The sequence below is a fragment of the Jaculus jaculus genome, chromosome X, assembly GCF_020740685.1.
Source record: "Jaculus jaculus isolate mJacJac1 chromosome X, mJacJac1.mat.Y.cur, whole genome shotgun sequence".
Taxonomy (NCBI): domain Eukaryota; kingdom Metazoa; phylum Chordata; class Mammalia; order Rodentia; family Dipodidae; genus Jaculus; species Jaculus jaculus.
The window spans coordinates 127,136,058-127,151,850 of NC_059125.1; the positions used below are offsets into that span (position 1 = coordinate 127,136,058).

The window sequence follows — 15,793 nt, forward strand, 5'->3', positions numbered from 1 at the left end:
CTTCCCTTCCACAAGCCCTCAGCAGGGACTGGATTCCTTCAGTTTTCTTCAAAGATGTTTTTAAAGCTTCCCAGAATGCTGTCTCTGAATGAAGTGAATGGTCTATGTTGCAAGACATGTTGTTTTATGGATTTATTGGCTTCCTGGCTAGAGTCAGAGGGGAACCCTTTCTTGATGACCTATACTCTTTGGCTTTTAAAATTCAATCCACGTACTAACAACCATGATGCCAAGTTTGATTTAAACTAGTAACTTACTTCTAAGCAAGGGGCTTCACATCTGCTTCTAATTCCCTTCAAACATTAAGTGATACAATAAGCCATTTCTTAAGTGTGAGAGTTTAACAGATTGAGGTTGATTTCAAATGTTAAGATTTTCTGAGAAATCTTCGCTATCTTGAAGAGAACTGTGGCCTAAGTGAAGCCTGATTTTTACTATGACTATATTGACCTGAGTTTTACTGTTACTATAGTGAGCATTTAATAAACAAGGAGGTATAATGAAAAGATAACTATTTCTCTGAATGTTACTCACAGATTAAAAGAGCTAGTTCTTTCTACCAGTAAGACAGATATAAGTTCCATTGTTATGTTGCAAAACACTGACAATAATTCACACTGTGGCTTACTGCCAAGAAACCCAAGCATAAATAACAAAATAGAATCTCATCACCGAAGCTTACTGCTTTACTTTCAACCTGAAATTATTTTTGTAGTCTAATGTGATGGTCTTTTGTTTCCTAACCTAATTGTGTCAGGTTGAAATATTTGGTCACAAATCAGCTTCCCAGAGAAGATCAGTTTATAATGATATGTCATGAATTCCTCTAAAAGAAGCTTTGCTTATAATAACAGAAAAAAAAATCATTCTGACTCACTGTGTTTTGGTTATCAGTTAGATCTCTCTCCTTGCCTCCTCTTTAGCTGTCATATCAGAGCATATTTCATTTCAGAAGGGAGAAACACTTGTTGTTATGCACAGTACAACAAGTTTCTTTGTTGCCATTTGACCTCTTGCTTTTTTTTTTTAAATGAAATTCTTTACAAAGCCGAAAGCTGCTTACACTAAAAATGCCCTTAAGTCAATTTCTAACTTTAATCCTAAACATTCATTGTTAAGTATAATGTAACCAATGAAACTCCACATTTATCTAGGCTCTTCTGTCTACACACTGAATTTTATGTAGGAAGTGAAATCGAGCTATGTAGCAGCTCTGGGACAATTTCGAATCTCTGATAGGATGAGGAAAGTCTTGATAATGGAGCAGCTTTGGCACTTTTCAATTAAATGCTTGATAAATGAATTTCTCTGGGATTGCGCTTGTTCTTTAATAGCACCCACAAAGCTGGAAAGTGAGTTAGTTTTATGATGCGGAAGAGTTAAAAGCATATTGCAAATGGTCTTCAAAAGAAAACACTTTCAATCATTTGTTTCAACTACACCAAGGTTGCCAGTTCCCAATGGCACTCTGGGGGGGCCTCACTGTGCTGGTGAACACACCCAGGGCCTATATGTTTTGAAACTTTCTGAGCTGAGCACAGAAGATAAACAGAGGAGCTTCTGTAAAAGTGTATCATCTTGGATATTTGATTTAAATTCCTATTCTTTCTCTTCCTTCTCAGATATCCAAAGTAGGAAGTTCTGGTCAAGGATCAAGCTCTTTTTGTTCAGAGCATAACTTCAGCAGAGAAGTCAGGTACAGGGGAGGGTGGAGGAGGTATGATATATCGATATCTATCAATAGACTTTCACACCTTAAATAGACTGGGGACCTGACTCTTGGTTGTCGTGCACAGATCTCTCTAGATGTTGCAAGATTCCTGTATGTGTTCACCAGTGGGTTGTTTTTTTTTAATAGTCAGAAATCTTTTATTATTGATTTATTAGTTTATGTGTGTGTGTGTGTGTGTGTATGGGCCCCTTGCTACTGGAAACAAATATCAGATGATTGTGCCACTTTTTGTGTCTGGCTTATGTGAGTGGCTTAGGAATTGAACCCAGGCTGGAAGGCTTTGCACGCAAGTGCCTTTAACCACTGAGCCATCTTCCCAGCTCCACTGGTGGTCCTTATTATAGTAATCTCTCACTTGATATTATCTGGCTTTAAAATACTGTCTCCTTTTTTCTTTCCAAGCTTTTTCTTTATCTTTTTGTCAATTTTTCTTTTGAGTTAGGGTCTCATGAAACATCAGGCTGGCCTCAAACTTGCTTTGTTGCCAAGAATAACCTTGAACTCTTGATTCTTATGCCTCTATTTCCCAAGTATGGAGAATTACAGAAGCGTACCACCATGCCTAGCTTAGTGTTGGCTATTACTCTCACCTATGGCTACTCACAGTCACAATAACTGGAAGTGGCTACAAAGAATGGTCAGTGTTCTAGTCTTTTCCAACAGGGAAGATGGAGGTACTTGAGGGATGGACTGACTTACAGTCCCCAAAATTTTATTCTCCAGAAACTTCAGAAATACTAAGCAGTCATACTTCAAAGCATGGCTCTTGATAATAAAAATTACCATGGAAAGAGGCTTTTAATCCCAAACCAGCAGTATTTCACATTGATTTATGTCACAGAAACTTCTAGGGCATTTTCACTGTCACTAAAAAAGGGGAGAAAAGAGAAAATATTTCATGTAGGACTCATGTACCTTTTCCTTAAGGTTTTCTAACATTTTTTCCACCTGTAACTTGTCATCTTTGATTTTTTCAAGCTCTGCTTCTTTCCTTTTGTATTCCTCTTGGACTTTCAGTAGATGCTTCAAGAGAGAAGATAAACAAGTTACTAATTAAGGACATACTTCATGTATACTTCCTGGCTAAGGCTAGCTATCAGATAGACCTGCTTCACTTCCCACCTCTACATAAAACCCCTCTGCATACAATCTCTTTTCAATGAAGATAAAAAGTATCTTAGGAAAATCAAGGATGCTTTTCATGTTATTTTGTCTTGTTTTATAAATTTCCTCTGAAGTTGTACATATTTTAGAAAGGGATAGGGAAACTGATAAGTCCAGTCACTTAACTTCTCTGTCTTGGCCATAGACAAAGGGTAGGGTACAGTTAATACTGTATGAACTATATCTTACTGTTGCACAGACATGAATTTAATGTTATAAATAATTCTTATAATTTATAATTTTCTAAGCTAAGTTCAATTTGTATCAGGGAAATAGTAATAAATCCAAATTTCACATATGCTAGTTTCCAAGGAACTGGTTTTATCATTATGAGTAATTACAATAAATACTACAGTAGCCTAATCTATGCTAAACATTTGTGATAAGGGTCTCATATGCACAAACTCACTTAGATTTCACAATAACTCTATACTATTATCTATGAGGTTTACAGAAGTTAAGTGGCTTTCCTAAGGCTATTCAGATAGGAAGTAGCAGAGTCAGATTTAAAACCAAGCCAGTTCCACCCAAGAGTTCCTGTTCAATTTTGAGATAAAATGGGGAAATTTTTTCATTGCTTATAAGACATTTTCTCAGCAAAAAATTATCAAAATGAGGGAAATTAATTTTTAGAAGATCAAGATCTAATTTTTACTGAAGTCTTTTCATTCAAGTGGTAAAACTGCTCTTTTGCATAATGGTTTCAGAATCAACATATGAAGAAACAACAATAAACATGTTTCCAAAGTCTTGCAAAAGAACATCAGCTAAAAAAAAAAAAAGTAAAAAGCTACAGGTTACGTTGTTAAATTCCTTTGAAAGCTAGCTAAGGAGACACATTTTTGGTGGAAAGATCCATGATATAATTTATGTATTCTAATTAAACTCTGTGATGACAATAAAAGAGAGGTAAGCATTACTTCACACATTTTGCTAAAAGAAAAGGTGAAATATTAATGTGATATTACTTGTCACAAAGGAAGACAATAGTGGTGTAAGTAATAACACAGGGTTGCTAGTGTCAGAAGAGACTCCCTGTTCTTCATTTATAATCTCCAGCCAGAAATTAGTTTTGCCCTAGATATTTTTAAGATATAGAGGTAAAAATTATTGTACAACTTAAATTGTAAGGAAAATTGTTGGTAGACTGGCATGACAGATTATGTCAGGGCCTTTACTCAAAAGCACTACTCCTTTATTATAGTAAAAAAAAAAAAAAAGATGTTGATATCTTTTAAACTCTGTAGGCTCACTGTGAGGATGGATGTATCTAATTTTTTTTGTTTGTTTTTCAAGGTAGGGTCTCACTCTAGCCCAGGCTGACCTGGAATTCACTATGGAGTTTCAGGGTGGCCTTGAACTCATGGTGATCCTCCTACCTCTGCCTCCCAAGTGCTGGGATTAAAGGCATGTGCCACCACACCCAGCATTGTATCAGATTTCTAGATGTTGAACACTTATTACATAAAGTTTTATCTGAATGCAATTTCATTTGGATGTACTTACTTACCTTACTTTTTATACTACGAATTATGTACAGGTAATCTCACATAAATGACCGTGAAAACAAAACAAAAACAAAGTGGTCCCAGTATATCTCTATTTCTATGCAAATCAAGGATAGGATTCTTGTTATTCTTTCTAAAAAGCTGTATTTTTGTAATTTTAACAAGTAAATATTTATTCATCAGCAGTCTTTCATACTCAAATAGTTGAGGTTCTTCATAAAGACGCCAAGACCCTATCAATATCATAAAGTACCTTCTGAGCATAAAGATTAGATTGTTCAATGTAGTTTTAATGTTAAGCATTTCTCACTGAATGTTCATTCTTTGAAAACTGGTCATCCAGTGCTACCTCCATGTTAACCAGAACAGCTCAATCACAACAGCACATACCCCCTTCCTTAACCATGTCAGAGTCTGTAACTTTAAGAAGAATAGAGTTTGGCACTCTATTTACTTACAAGGTATGCTTTTACTAGAGAAGAGTTGGTACTACCCTTCTAGAAAGTACAGAAAACTAAAACACCTGTACCTGCTGCATTCCTTGTAGGGCTTGTTGCAGGAGCTTTAGCTGCTGTTCCTTGCCTGGGTCATCTTCCCGGTGGGCTTTGCCTTGTTCTTGCTTGAGCAGTTCTACCTCATTCCGATAGGCATCTAGCTGCCAGCGGAGGCTATCATTTTCTTCTTTGAGAGCTTCAGCCTGTGATACTAAGGCTAAAGAATCAATGGAAAATGTTAAGTTCTATATCATGACTCCTTTGTGGTCTACCTGTGTGCTATACAAGTTGGTATTCTAGGGCTGGAGAGATGGCTTAGCAGTTAAGGCATTTGCCTGCAAAGGCAAAGGATCCTGGTTTGGTTCTCCAGGACCCATGCAAGCCAGATGCACAAGGGGGCGCACACATCTGGAGTTCATCTGTGGCGGCTAAAGACCCTGGCATGCCCATTCTCTCTCTCTGTGTGCCTCCTTCTATCTCTAATAAACAAATAAAGTATATTTGAAAAACAAGCTTAGTATTTTAAATTAATTAATTCTTATTGTTTGCCAGAACCTTTACTCCCAGTCATGGGGTTGATTTATAATCATAAAAATCTTCTTGATGAGAAACTTTGAGCCTCAGTTATCTATGACAGTAAAAGATGGACAGAAAATGCACAAAGCTCTTTTTCATAAATAAGCTAGGATTCTAACATGGGAAAGCCTCATCATAGTTCATATTCTCCATCTCAACTATAACTTAAGATATTTCCAAGTAATATTCATTACTTCATCTGAAATAGAGAAAATGATAAGAACACTACAATAATAAAATATAGAACTAATTGCTTTGAACTGACAACTGCCTACACAATAATTTTGCTAAAATAGGTTTCTAAAGAATGTAACATTAACTAGTCTTACACAGGAAAAGCAAATGTATTGAGCTAAGATATATATAACATTTTTACTTTCTGGTCCTGAATATTAAGACCTTAGAAATATCACTCTGTCTTAACATCAGGTAAAAAGCTTAACAAACAGAAAACTTAGTAACTCTTCTTACAGTCATCAGAGAAGCAAGGCCATGGCTGCAATCCACTTCCCCACAAAATGGATATACAGAGAATAAGTCTACCAAATCACCCAAATCACAACTCATCTAATCAGAGAAAGCAACAAGCAGAAACCTCCATGGCAACCAACCAAAGTCAGGGTTAAAAATTTAAACTATAACTGAGTAATCACTGAAGGCTCAGTGTGGAAGAGTATGTGAGTTTAAAGCTCTGGAGGGGGCTGGAGAGATGGCTTAGTGTTTAAGGCGCTTGCCTGCAAAGCCTAAGAACTCATGTTCAAATCTTCAGTTCCCACATAACCAGGTGCACTGTGATGCAAGCGTGCAATGTCACACATTCTTCACAAGGGGGGTGCATGCTCCTGGAATTCATTCACAGCTGGCTGAAGATCTTGGCATAACCATTCTTCTCTCTCTCTCAAAATAAAATAAAATAAACTCTGGAGGGAAAGCACAGTTTTGTGTTTTAACTCTAGAAGCTCAAATAGGTCCTCACAGAAAAGTAACAGAGAAAAATCCCCTTCTGCTTCATAGGGGTGGGAGGGGCAGGAAAAAAATAAAATTTTCAATGCAAAAACATTCTGGTCTTGGCAAAGCCTGCCCTCAGGAACATTTTTTATTTTTTTGAGGTAGGGTCTCCCCCAGGCTGACCTTGAAAGCCTACCCTGGCTCTGTATAAATAAATAAATAAATATGCTTAATTGGCATAGAGGAATAGAAATATTCAACTGTAGATCCTTCCAGCTATCATGTTTAACCTAATGGTCTGGAAACAAAACTGAGAAGCACTGGTGGAATGCACAGTCCAGAGGTCCAGGTTGACCAAAAGACTTGGGGCTGGGAATATGGCTCAGTTGGTAGAATGCTTGCCTAGCATGCACAAAGCACTGGGTTCCATTTCCAGTTCTGCATAAGCCAGGCATGGTGGAAAATCCCAGCACTTGAGAGATAGAATCAGAAGGATCAGGAATTAAAAGTCAACCTCAACTACATAGTGAATTTGAGGTTAACCTGGGATACATGAGACCCTGTCTCATAAAACACCACTTTTTAAGGCTGAGACTTGATCTTGCAAGTAGAGAATGTATCTTTCTTCCTTTAACATGAACGAAGGACCATTTGCTAGAATTACTTATACCCAGAATGTCATCTCTGGAATCTAACAAAAATTATATGGAATACTAAGTGGCCAAAATAAGATCGAGGAAAACCAGTTTGATGATACACCGACATATCAGAAGAGCCTCAGATATGGCAAGGATGTTGAAGAATGTAGATAGCATGTAAGAACAGATGCATCATCTGAGGTAGAACCTCTAGGGAAGAATGAAAAATAAACATTAGCAACTATAAATATAATAGAAAGGCACAATGCCTTTGAGCAGACATTACTAGATTGGGATATGGTTGAAAATCTTTGAGTTGGAGGCTATAATTAGAGTTTTTTGAAGAATAAAACTTGCCTTACTCTATTTGGGATGGTATAGAAAATACCATAGACTGAATAGCTTATACTCAATAGAAATTTATTTCTTAATGTTTTGGAAGCTTGCAAGTATAAGATCAAGACATTAGCAGTTTTATGTCTGTGAATCCTGGTCCACAGATGATACCTCCTGTGTCACCAGGAAGGGGCAAGGCAGCTCTCTCTGCAGCCTCTTTCAAAAGTACAAAGCACCTGCCCCAGACCCCACATCCTCACACTATTACAGTAGTGAATTTTCTTTAGCATTTGAATTGTGAGGGACAAAAACATCCCAACCATAACAAAAGCATGGAGAAAAAAAATAACAAAATGAAAAATAATAGATTATTAAAGAACTTAGGTATAATCACATAAGTGTAAGCATGTATACTAGAAAAACCAGAAGGAGAGGAAAATATAAGCAACACTTGAATCCATAACAGTACAAATTTCCCTAAATCAGTGCCATACACTAAAGTATAAATCCAGGAAGCTCAGAAACCATTAAGCAAGTAAAAGTCCCCAAACCTTCATCTAAGTATTATAATACTCATAGTTTAGCAAATAAAAATAAAGTCTTTAAAGAAGCCAGAAGAAAATAACGCTTTACTTATAGAGGGGTAAATATAAATATTACATATATTTTTTCAGAAGCCTTATCAACCAGAAAAGAATGTGATAAAATGGTAAAATATTTAAGAGAAAAAAACCTATTAACCTAGAATTCTGTACTTGTTTAGATATAATTCAAAAGTGCAGTAAGGAGAAAGAAGATTTTGTTAGATAGATATTTTCCAATAAACGTGCCTTAGAAGAAATGTTAAAAGACATTGTATAGAGTAAAGGAAAATGATATAACTCAGAATTTTAATATACATAAAGGAAGGATACGAAAGGTTAATAAATGAAGGCAAAATAAAAATGTTTATTTTTTTCTTATTTTTAAGTGATCTAGCATATAATGGTTCCAAATAACATCAGTGATACTGCATTCAACTATGCATGCTTCTGTGAAATGAATGACAGCAATGATCCAAGGGGTGGGGGAGAATGCCTGGGATTATTTTGTTCTTATAATGTACTTATGCTGCCCATGAAGTGGTACTGTGCTGCTATAATGTGGTCTTGGATTTTTTAAACATCCAATGCAAACTCTAAGACTAATAACCCTATATAAAAGAAGCATAATTGATATGCTAAGAAAAGAGGTTAAAGAACATGAAATGGGCAATTTAAACTATGTAAGAAAAAGTATGGAAGATAAATTAGGAAGAAAGAACAACAACAACCAAAGTAAAAACAGCAAATATGATAGGCATTTAGCCAGTTACATAGAAAATCACATTACATGTCATTGCTCTAAGTATGTAAATTAAAATGCAGAGGTTATCATCAGAGTGGGTTTAAAATCAAGACCCTCACTATATGTGATTTGGTTTGTGAGCCCAGCAATCAGAAGAGAGAGGCAGGAAGGCTACTGCAAGTTCAAGGCAAGTCAGGTCTATATAGCTAGTTCAGAAAACAAAAACAACAACAAAACCTGCTAAGACCCATAGGACATACACTTTTAATATTAAGGATGTATATGTATGAAAAGTAAACAGATATAGATATGCCATCCTTTGAAAAAATGTTTTATTTATTTGCAAGCAGAGACAGAGAGAGGGGAGAGGAAGACACACAAAATGGGCATGCTAGGGTCTCTAGCCACTGCAGACGAACTCCAGATGCATGTACCACTTCATGCATCTGGCTTTACATGGGTACTGGGGAAATGAACCCAGGTCATTAGGCATTGGAGACAAGCACTTTAACCACCGAGTCATCTCTCCAGCCCATTATATACCTACCATTCTAATGAAAATTAAAAGTCGAAGGAAAGGTATTAGGGATGAAGGCAAGTGTTACATAATGTAAAAGAGATTACTATCCCAAGAAGACATAACCATCCTTGATATGTTAATATGTGAGGCAACAACTGACAGAACTTCAAGGAGAAAAAGAATCTGCTAAAAAGCCTCCTTAAGAAATGAGTAAGTTCAGAAAGCAGAAAATCAGTAAGGACATAGTTGAACTCAACACCTCTATCACTCAAGTGGATATAATCAACGTCTGTAGACCATTTTACTCAACAATAGAAAATTACACATTTTCCTACACACATGGAACTTTTACTAAGAGAGTCCACATTATAGGCCATGACATACACAAAGTGTTTTTTTTTTTTTAAGATTTATTTATTTGAGAGTGACAGAGAAAGAGGCAGAGAGAGAGAATGGGCACACAAGGGCCTCCAGACACTGCAAACGAACTTCAGATGCATGTGCCTCCCCTTGTGCATCTGGCTTACGTGGGTCCTGGGGATTTGAGCCTTGAACCAGAGTCCTTAGGCTTCTCAGGCAAGAGCTTAACCACAAAGCAATTTCTCCAGCCCACTAAGTGTTTTTTTTTTTTAAAGTATGGAAATTATATAATGCATGTTCTCAGACATTGATAGAATTAAACTGGAAATTTACAATGGAAAGAAAAATTTTCAAACACTTTGAGGTTGACCAAGTTATTTCTAAATAAAACATGAGTCAAATCAGCAATATCAAGAGAGATGAAAAAGTATTTTAAAAGTGGAGGGTAAAAAGAACAAATATCAAAGTAAAAGGGGGGATGGTGCAGAGGAGAAAGAAGGTAATGGAAGGGGACTATGATCAAAAGACACTATGCACATGTATGAAAATAGTCATTTAAAAAGTTTATAAGTATTATAAACGACATGAAAATGAAAACTCAACTTGTTCAAATCTGTGAGGTGAGTGAAAGTGGTGTTACTGGGAAATTTTTAGCAATGAATGCATATATATGAGATGGAGAATGATCTCAAAGTACTTCTGAAAGTTGTTACCTTAGGAAACTAGAAAAAAAAAGAAATTAAACAAATTAAATCATACGTTGGTAAGCAATTTGGCACTTTCTTACAAAGCTAAATATGCTCTCATCATAAATTCTAGCAGTTGTGCTTTTTGGCATTTACTCAGATGAAATGAAATTTAATGTGTCCCCAAGAGCCTGCATGTTTATAGCACCTTTATTCATAATTGCCAAAACTTGAAAGCAAAACAAAGACTTCTTTAGTAGATGAGTGGATAAATGAGCTGTGATATATCATGACAATGGAGTACTGTTCAATGTTGTTTTCTATTTAAAAAGGAATCATCAAACCATGAAAAGAGACAAAGGGCACCTAAAGCTATGGTATTAAGTGAAAGAAGCCCCCTTGAAAGGTTACAACTAGTTGATATCAATTTGATAATATTTTGGGGAAAAAAGCAACATTGTGGAGATAGCAAAAAGATTAGTGGCTGACAATGGCTAGTAAGAAGGAATAAAGAACAAGTCAAGAACAAATGAGTTATAGGGCAGTGAAACTATTTTGTATGACATTTGGAGGTTACATATCATATCTTCTATCATAACCCACAGAATATACAAGGCCAGAGTGAACCCTGGTGGGCTTTAGGTGAGTAATATGTCAATGAAGGTTTAATGATTGAAACAAATGCACTGCTCTCATAGGAGAGGTTGATGGTGGGGGTAACTTCCTCTATAGGTACAAGTACTATATAGGAAGTCTCTACTTTGTGTCCAATTTTGTTGTGAACCAAAAAGGGCTCTAAAATAAAATTTATTAATAAAAATGAAGACACATAAGGAAACCTAATTTAAGTTTCATTATTATGAGTTTCTACACATTTTAACTTTTTAAATTTATTTTTTTTTTGAAAGAGAGAAAGAGAGGGAGAGAGGGGGGAGAGAGAATGGGCATGCCAGGGCCTTTCAGCCTTTGTTAATGAACTCCAAATGTGTGTGTCCTCCTTGTGCATATGTGTGACATGGCACACTTGTGTCACTTTGGTGCCTGGCTTTGTGGGATATGGAGTTTCAAGCAAGCATTCTTAGGCTTTGTGAGACAAGCACCTTAACTGCTAAGCTGTATCTTCAGCCCAGAGTTTCTACAGATTTTTGATGTCAAAATTATAAAGCTTATTTTAAAACATTTAGAGGATTTTCATTAAAGCTGGGAACATTTATTGAGTATTCTATATTCCAGACTTATGACTATGGTAAAATATGTAATTCCACTAATTTCTATTATTTACTCACTTTATTAATAGAAACATGTTTCTTTTTATGGTGCTAGAGATCAAACCCAAGGCTTTGCATATGTTATACAAGAGCTCCAACGTTGAGCTACAGTCTCATCCCACCTTTTTTTGATTACTAACAGAACATTATAGCTAGAAACAGATATTTTAAAATTGGATCAAAATTACGAATTTGCATATTAAACGTATAAGTAAGATGAGAGGGAACTAGACCATGATGTAGATTTTCTCAGCCAACTTAGTGAGGCTTTGGATAGGAGAAAGTAAAAGAAATCAGAAATTAGGATTATATTTTATAAGTGACAGGGCCGACTTAGATTTCAAAGGGAATCCTTTGAGGCCAGGCACTGTATGGCAGGATTGCTATAGGAAGCCACTGGAAAGGCAATGTTTGATGTTAGGAGAGTTAAGATGAAGATGTAGCAGACACTGCAGGATGTTAGTGATCTCAAGAAACTGGAATATTTGCTTAGGAAAGTCACATGTAATGAGCAGAGCCAACCTAGGATAGAGACCATGCGGGCTGTAAATGGCGTAGATGGCAAAAGGGGTGGGCTACAACATTGTGGTGGTTTGAGACAGGTGTCCCCCATAAACTCATGTGTTCTCAATGCTTGCTTCCCAGCTGACAGTAATTTGAGAGGTAGAGCCTTGTTAGAGGAGGTATATTGTTAGGGGTGTTATAACTAGCTCCCTTGCCAGAATTTAGCTCACTTTCCTGCTGCCGTTTTCCACCTGCTGTAGCAAGGAGGTAATGTCCAGCATCTGCTCATGGCATGCTTTCCCCTGCCATCATGAAGCTTCCACTGAGACTGTAAGTCAAAATAAACCCTTTCCTCCCCCAAGCTGCTTCTGGTCAAAGTTAACTACAACAAAGGGCTTAGGAACTCATGTTATACCAACATGTCACCAGATAATGGACATGGAGTAATAGGATTTAATGTTTGTCCTGCTGGATTTTGCTGTTTTGGCTCCATTCTTCCTATGATCCCATTCCACCCTTTTGGTATGGAAATATTTATTTTCTCTCTTTTCCTCCTCTTCTTCCCCCTCCTTCTTCTTCCTCTCTCTCTCTTTCTCTGTGTGTATTTTGATTTTTACAGGGGTACCCAGCTAAATTTGCTGAGTCTCAAAGATTTTTATACTTGGACTTTAAAAATTGTTATAATTGTTAAGCTTATGGGGACTCTTGGAGATATACTGAGTGCACTTTTCATTATGAGATGGACATGGGACGTGTAGTGGCCCAGGGTGTAATCTTATGGTTGAAGGAGATGATTAGGCTCTCAAGGGGGTACATCTGTGATGGCTAATTTTCACTGTCAACTTGATTGGATTCAGAAGTACCTGGGAGATTAGTAAAACGCACCTCTGAGTGTGTCTGTGAGGGTTTTTCCAGAAAGAAATAATTCAGAGAGGAAGTCATGCTTTTAATGGAGACGGCAGTAACCTGTAGGCTAACAGCCTACATGGAGAAAAGGGGAAAATGGAGAAATCCACAGTTCATATGGTCCTTTCCTGTCTGATTCTTGTCTACCATTATGTGAACTGCTCTGCCATATTCTTTGTACCATGATGGTCTGAAGCCTCTGAAACCATGGACTGGAATATATACTCACTTCCTTAAAGATGGTCGGATAGGGCTGGAGAGATGGCTCAGTGGTTAAGGCACTTGCCTGCAAAACCTGACGACCTGAGTTAGATTCCCCAGTACCCAAATAAAGCCAGATGCACAAAAGGGACACATGCATCTGAGGTTCATTTGCAGAGGCTGGAGTCCCTGGTGTGCCTATTGTCTTTCTCTCTTTCTCCATCTTTATTTGCAAATTATATATATAAACTGATAGAATAAAGAGATTTAGAAAGGATTTTTCAAGACAAGATTCATCCTCTATGTAAGGATAGAAAGAAATTATGGTTTACAGTGATTAAATATAAAAGGGAATTCTATTTGTAATGTTTTTATTTTGAGACAGGGTACAGGCTAGCCTGGAACATGTTTTGTAGCTGAGAATGACCTTAAACTGATGATCCTCCTGCCTCCACCTCCCAAGTTCTGGGATTACAGTCATGTGCCACCATTCCTGGCTTCTGAATGTGAAAGTTAACCTTAGTTGTCAACTCGACAGAACTTAGAACTGCCATGGGAACAAATCTCTGGGCATTTCTGTGTGAAATTTTTCTTGTTTAGGTTAATTGAGATGGGAAGGCCCACCTTAATTGTGGGTAGCACCATTCCATGGGTTGGGGGTCCTGGACTGCATAAAAAGAATACAAGCCAAGCAGTAGTATTCTTTGTTTTATCTACTTCTTGATTGCAGATGCAATGTGACCAGCAACTTCATGCTTTTGATACTATGCTTTCCCTAATATAGAGGACTGCAACCTTGACCTGCAAGCTGAAATAAGTCCTTTCTTCCTTAAATTGCTTTTGTCAGGTATTTTGGGGCAACAAGAAAGATGAGTAATGCAGAGTGTAATACATTTTCCTTACTACAAGGAACTTGGCTTTAGGAAGAACTGGGCTAATCCAATGTTTTCAACCTAACAGTGTTCATTTTATTACTAGAGACTGATGTAGGCTATAGTAGTGAGACTATCCACCCAAAGCAGAGAGTGGCACTGTAATATGGAGGGGTTTTAGATTTGATATTTTTAAGCAAGTGACATTAACCAGTGAGCCATCTTCCCAGCCCTATAGTCCACATTTGTTTTCAATGAATGGCCAAACAATTCTCAGTATGGCAAGTTTCAATGTCACATTTAAGTTTTAAAACTATAGATCTTTAGTAAGTCACATTCATTTTATCTTTGTTTTTTTATTGCCAGTTTTAATTCTTTCTGTAATCACACAGATTTTTTTTTGTCTTTAAAGAGAAAGCCAATTATACAGAGACTTGGATTCCCAGCATTCTATATATTATCTACCCTTGCCATTGCCAAGTGAATGGGATACTTTTCATCAGGCAATCACAGCACAAATAAAGATGCTACAAGTTACAAAGATTGTACATACAAAACTCTGTAGGAATAGGGACATTAACTGTCTGCCAAAGAGAGGAAGAAATATGTGGTTTGTTGCTGGGTCACTACCAAGGACAACATCTCAAGCTGGAGTTTAGCTGCATAGCATACAGATGATTCCTCTGTAAATTAAGTGATTTCTAAGACAGGCAGTTATATATTTCTACTTTCGTTTGAATTATTGTCCTTTGGTGGTTCACATGCTCAATAAAATATTGTAATATTTCATTAACCTCCTTTTGTTTCTTTGTGTATTACAGTCTGGTGATTGTTCTCGTGTTCTAACATGTCACATGCAGACACATGGCTGAGTAAAGGGCAAAAATTCAGGAGAATGGTTAGAGGCATATTCTCCAGTTTTAATGCAAAAAAAATTGCTCTTTGAGAAAATGAGGAGGGGTGAGTGTTTGTGTTGTGCTTGGGGGAAAGGGCATGCTGATGCACATGAATGGATAGATGTAGCCAAGTGGGAGCAGATAATAACCTTTTTAGACTTGTCACTAATGCCCTCCCCTTCAAAAAATTGTTATGATAACCTATAATGCAACTGAGCGGACCTTCCTTACAAAGTGTATTTCCCACACTCTGAAATGAAGGTTTTTTTGTCATTTTAATGAGGACACTGAGTCTTTTCTTTCACAGATTTAATATTAATTGGGCCTGTTTCTGAAGTTGGGAGTCTTTTGTACATTGCCAGAACACTGAAAAGTTCAATATTACCTTTTAATAATATGTTTGAGTAGGTGAGCCCATTGGTCCTGATACTAAAGAGCATAGCACAGTGAATGTATTCATACCCTGCCATCATTAGTGTTCAGCTTGTCTTTTTGAGTATTTTCCTATGTGGGAAAATATTTGTCTTTATGCCAATTGCTCCTCAAATCTGTGGGCTGACAGTTCATCATGGCAATATGAAAGTATGAAGGCAGTTGTGAATGCTTTCTACCAGAAGTACCACAAAGAATAAATTCCCAAATATGTACAATGAAAGATCTCAATGGATTTTGTTATTCAAAATATGAATGCCTACATTTCTTCAGTGGTGCAAAGGAAAGAAACAAATAATAGAAGCATACTCAGCAAATTGGCTACTCTTAGAAAATCTCATTACAGGATTTATTAAAATTTTTGAATAATTATAGAAGAAAGAATATGTAACATTCATTTCTCTCAAGGCTCAGAAAAAAAGGGTT

General features: G+C 36.7%; 1 protein-coding gene across 9 annotated transcripts in view; it reads right to left on the reverse strand.

Annotated features, from left to right (window-relative positions):
* Positions 1-15,793, reverse strand: part of Enox2 (ecto-NOX disulfide-thiol exchanger 2) — a 343,811-nt gene that overhangs the window by 10,083 nt on the left and 317,935 nt on the right. For all 9 annotated transcript variants that reach the window (XM_045141079.1, XM_045141083.1, XM_045141080.1 and 6 more), the window contains 2 exons: positions 4,934-5,115; positions 2,648-2,755 (listed from right to left, as the gene is read on the reverse strand). In XM_045141079.1, the coding sequence (XP_044997014.1) occupies positions 2,648-2,755; positions 4,934-5,115 (290 nt within the window). The remainder of the gene's footprint in view (positions 1-2,647; positions 2,756-4,933; positions 5,116-15,793) is intronic.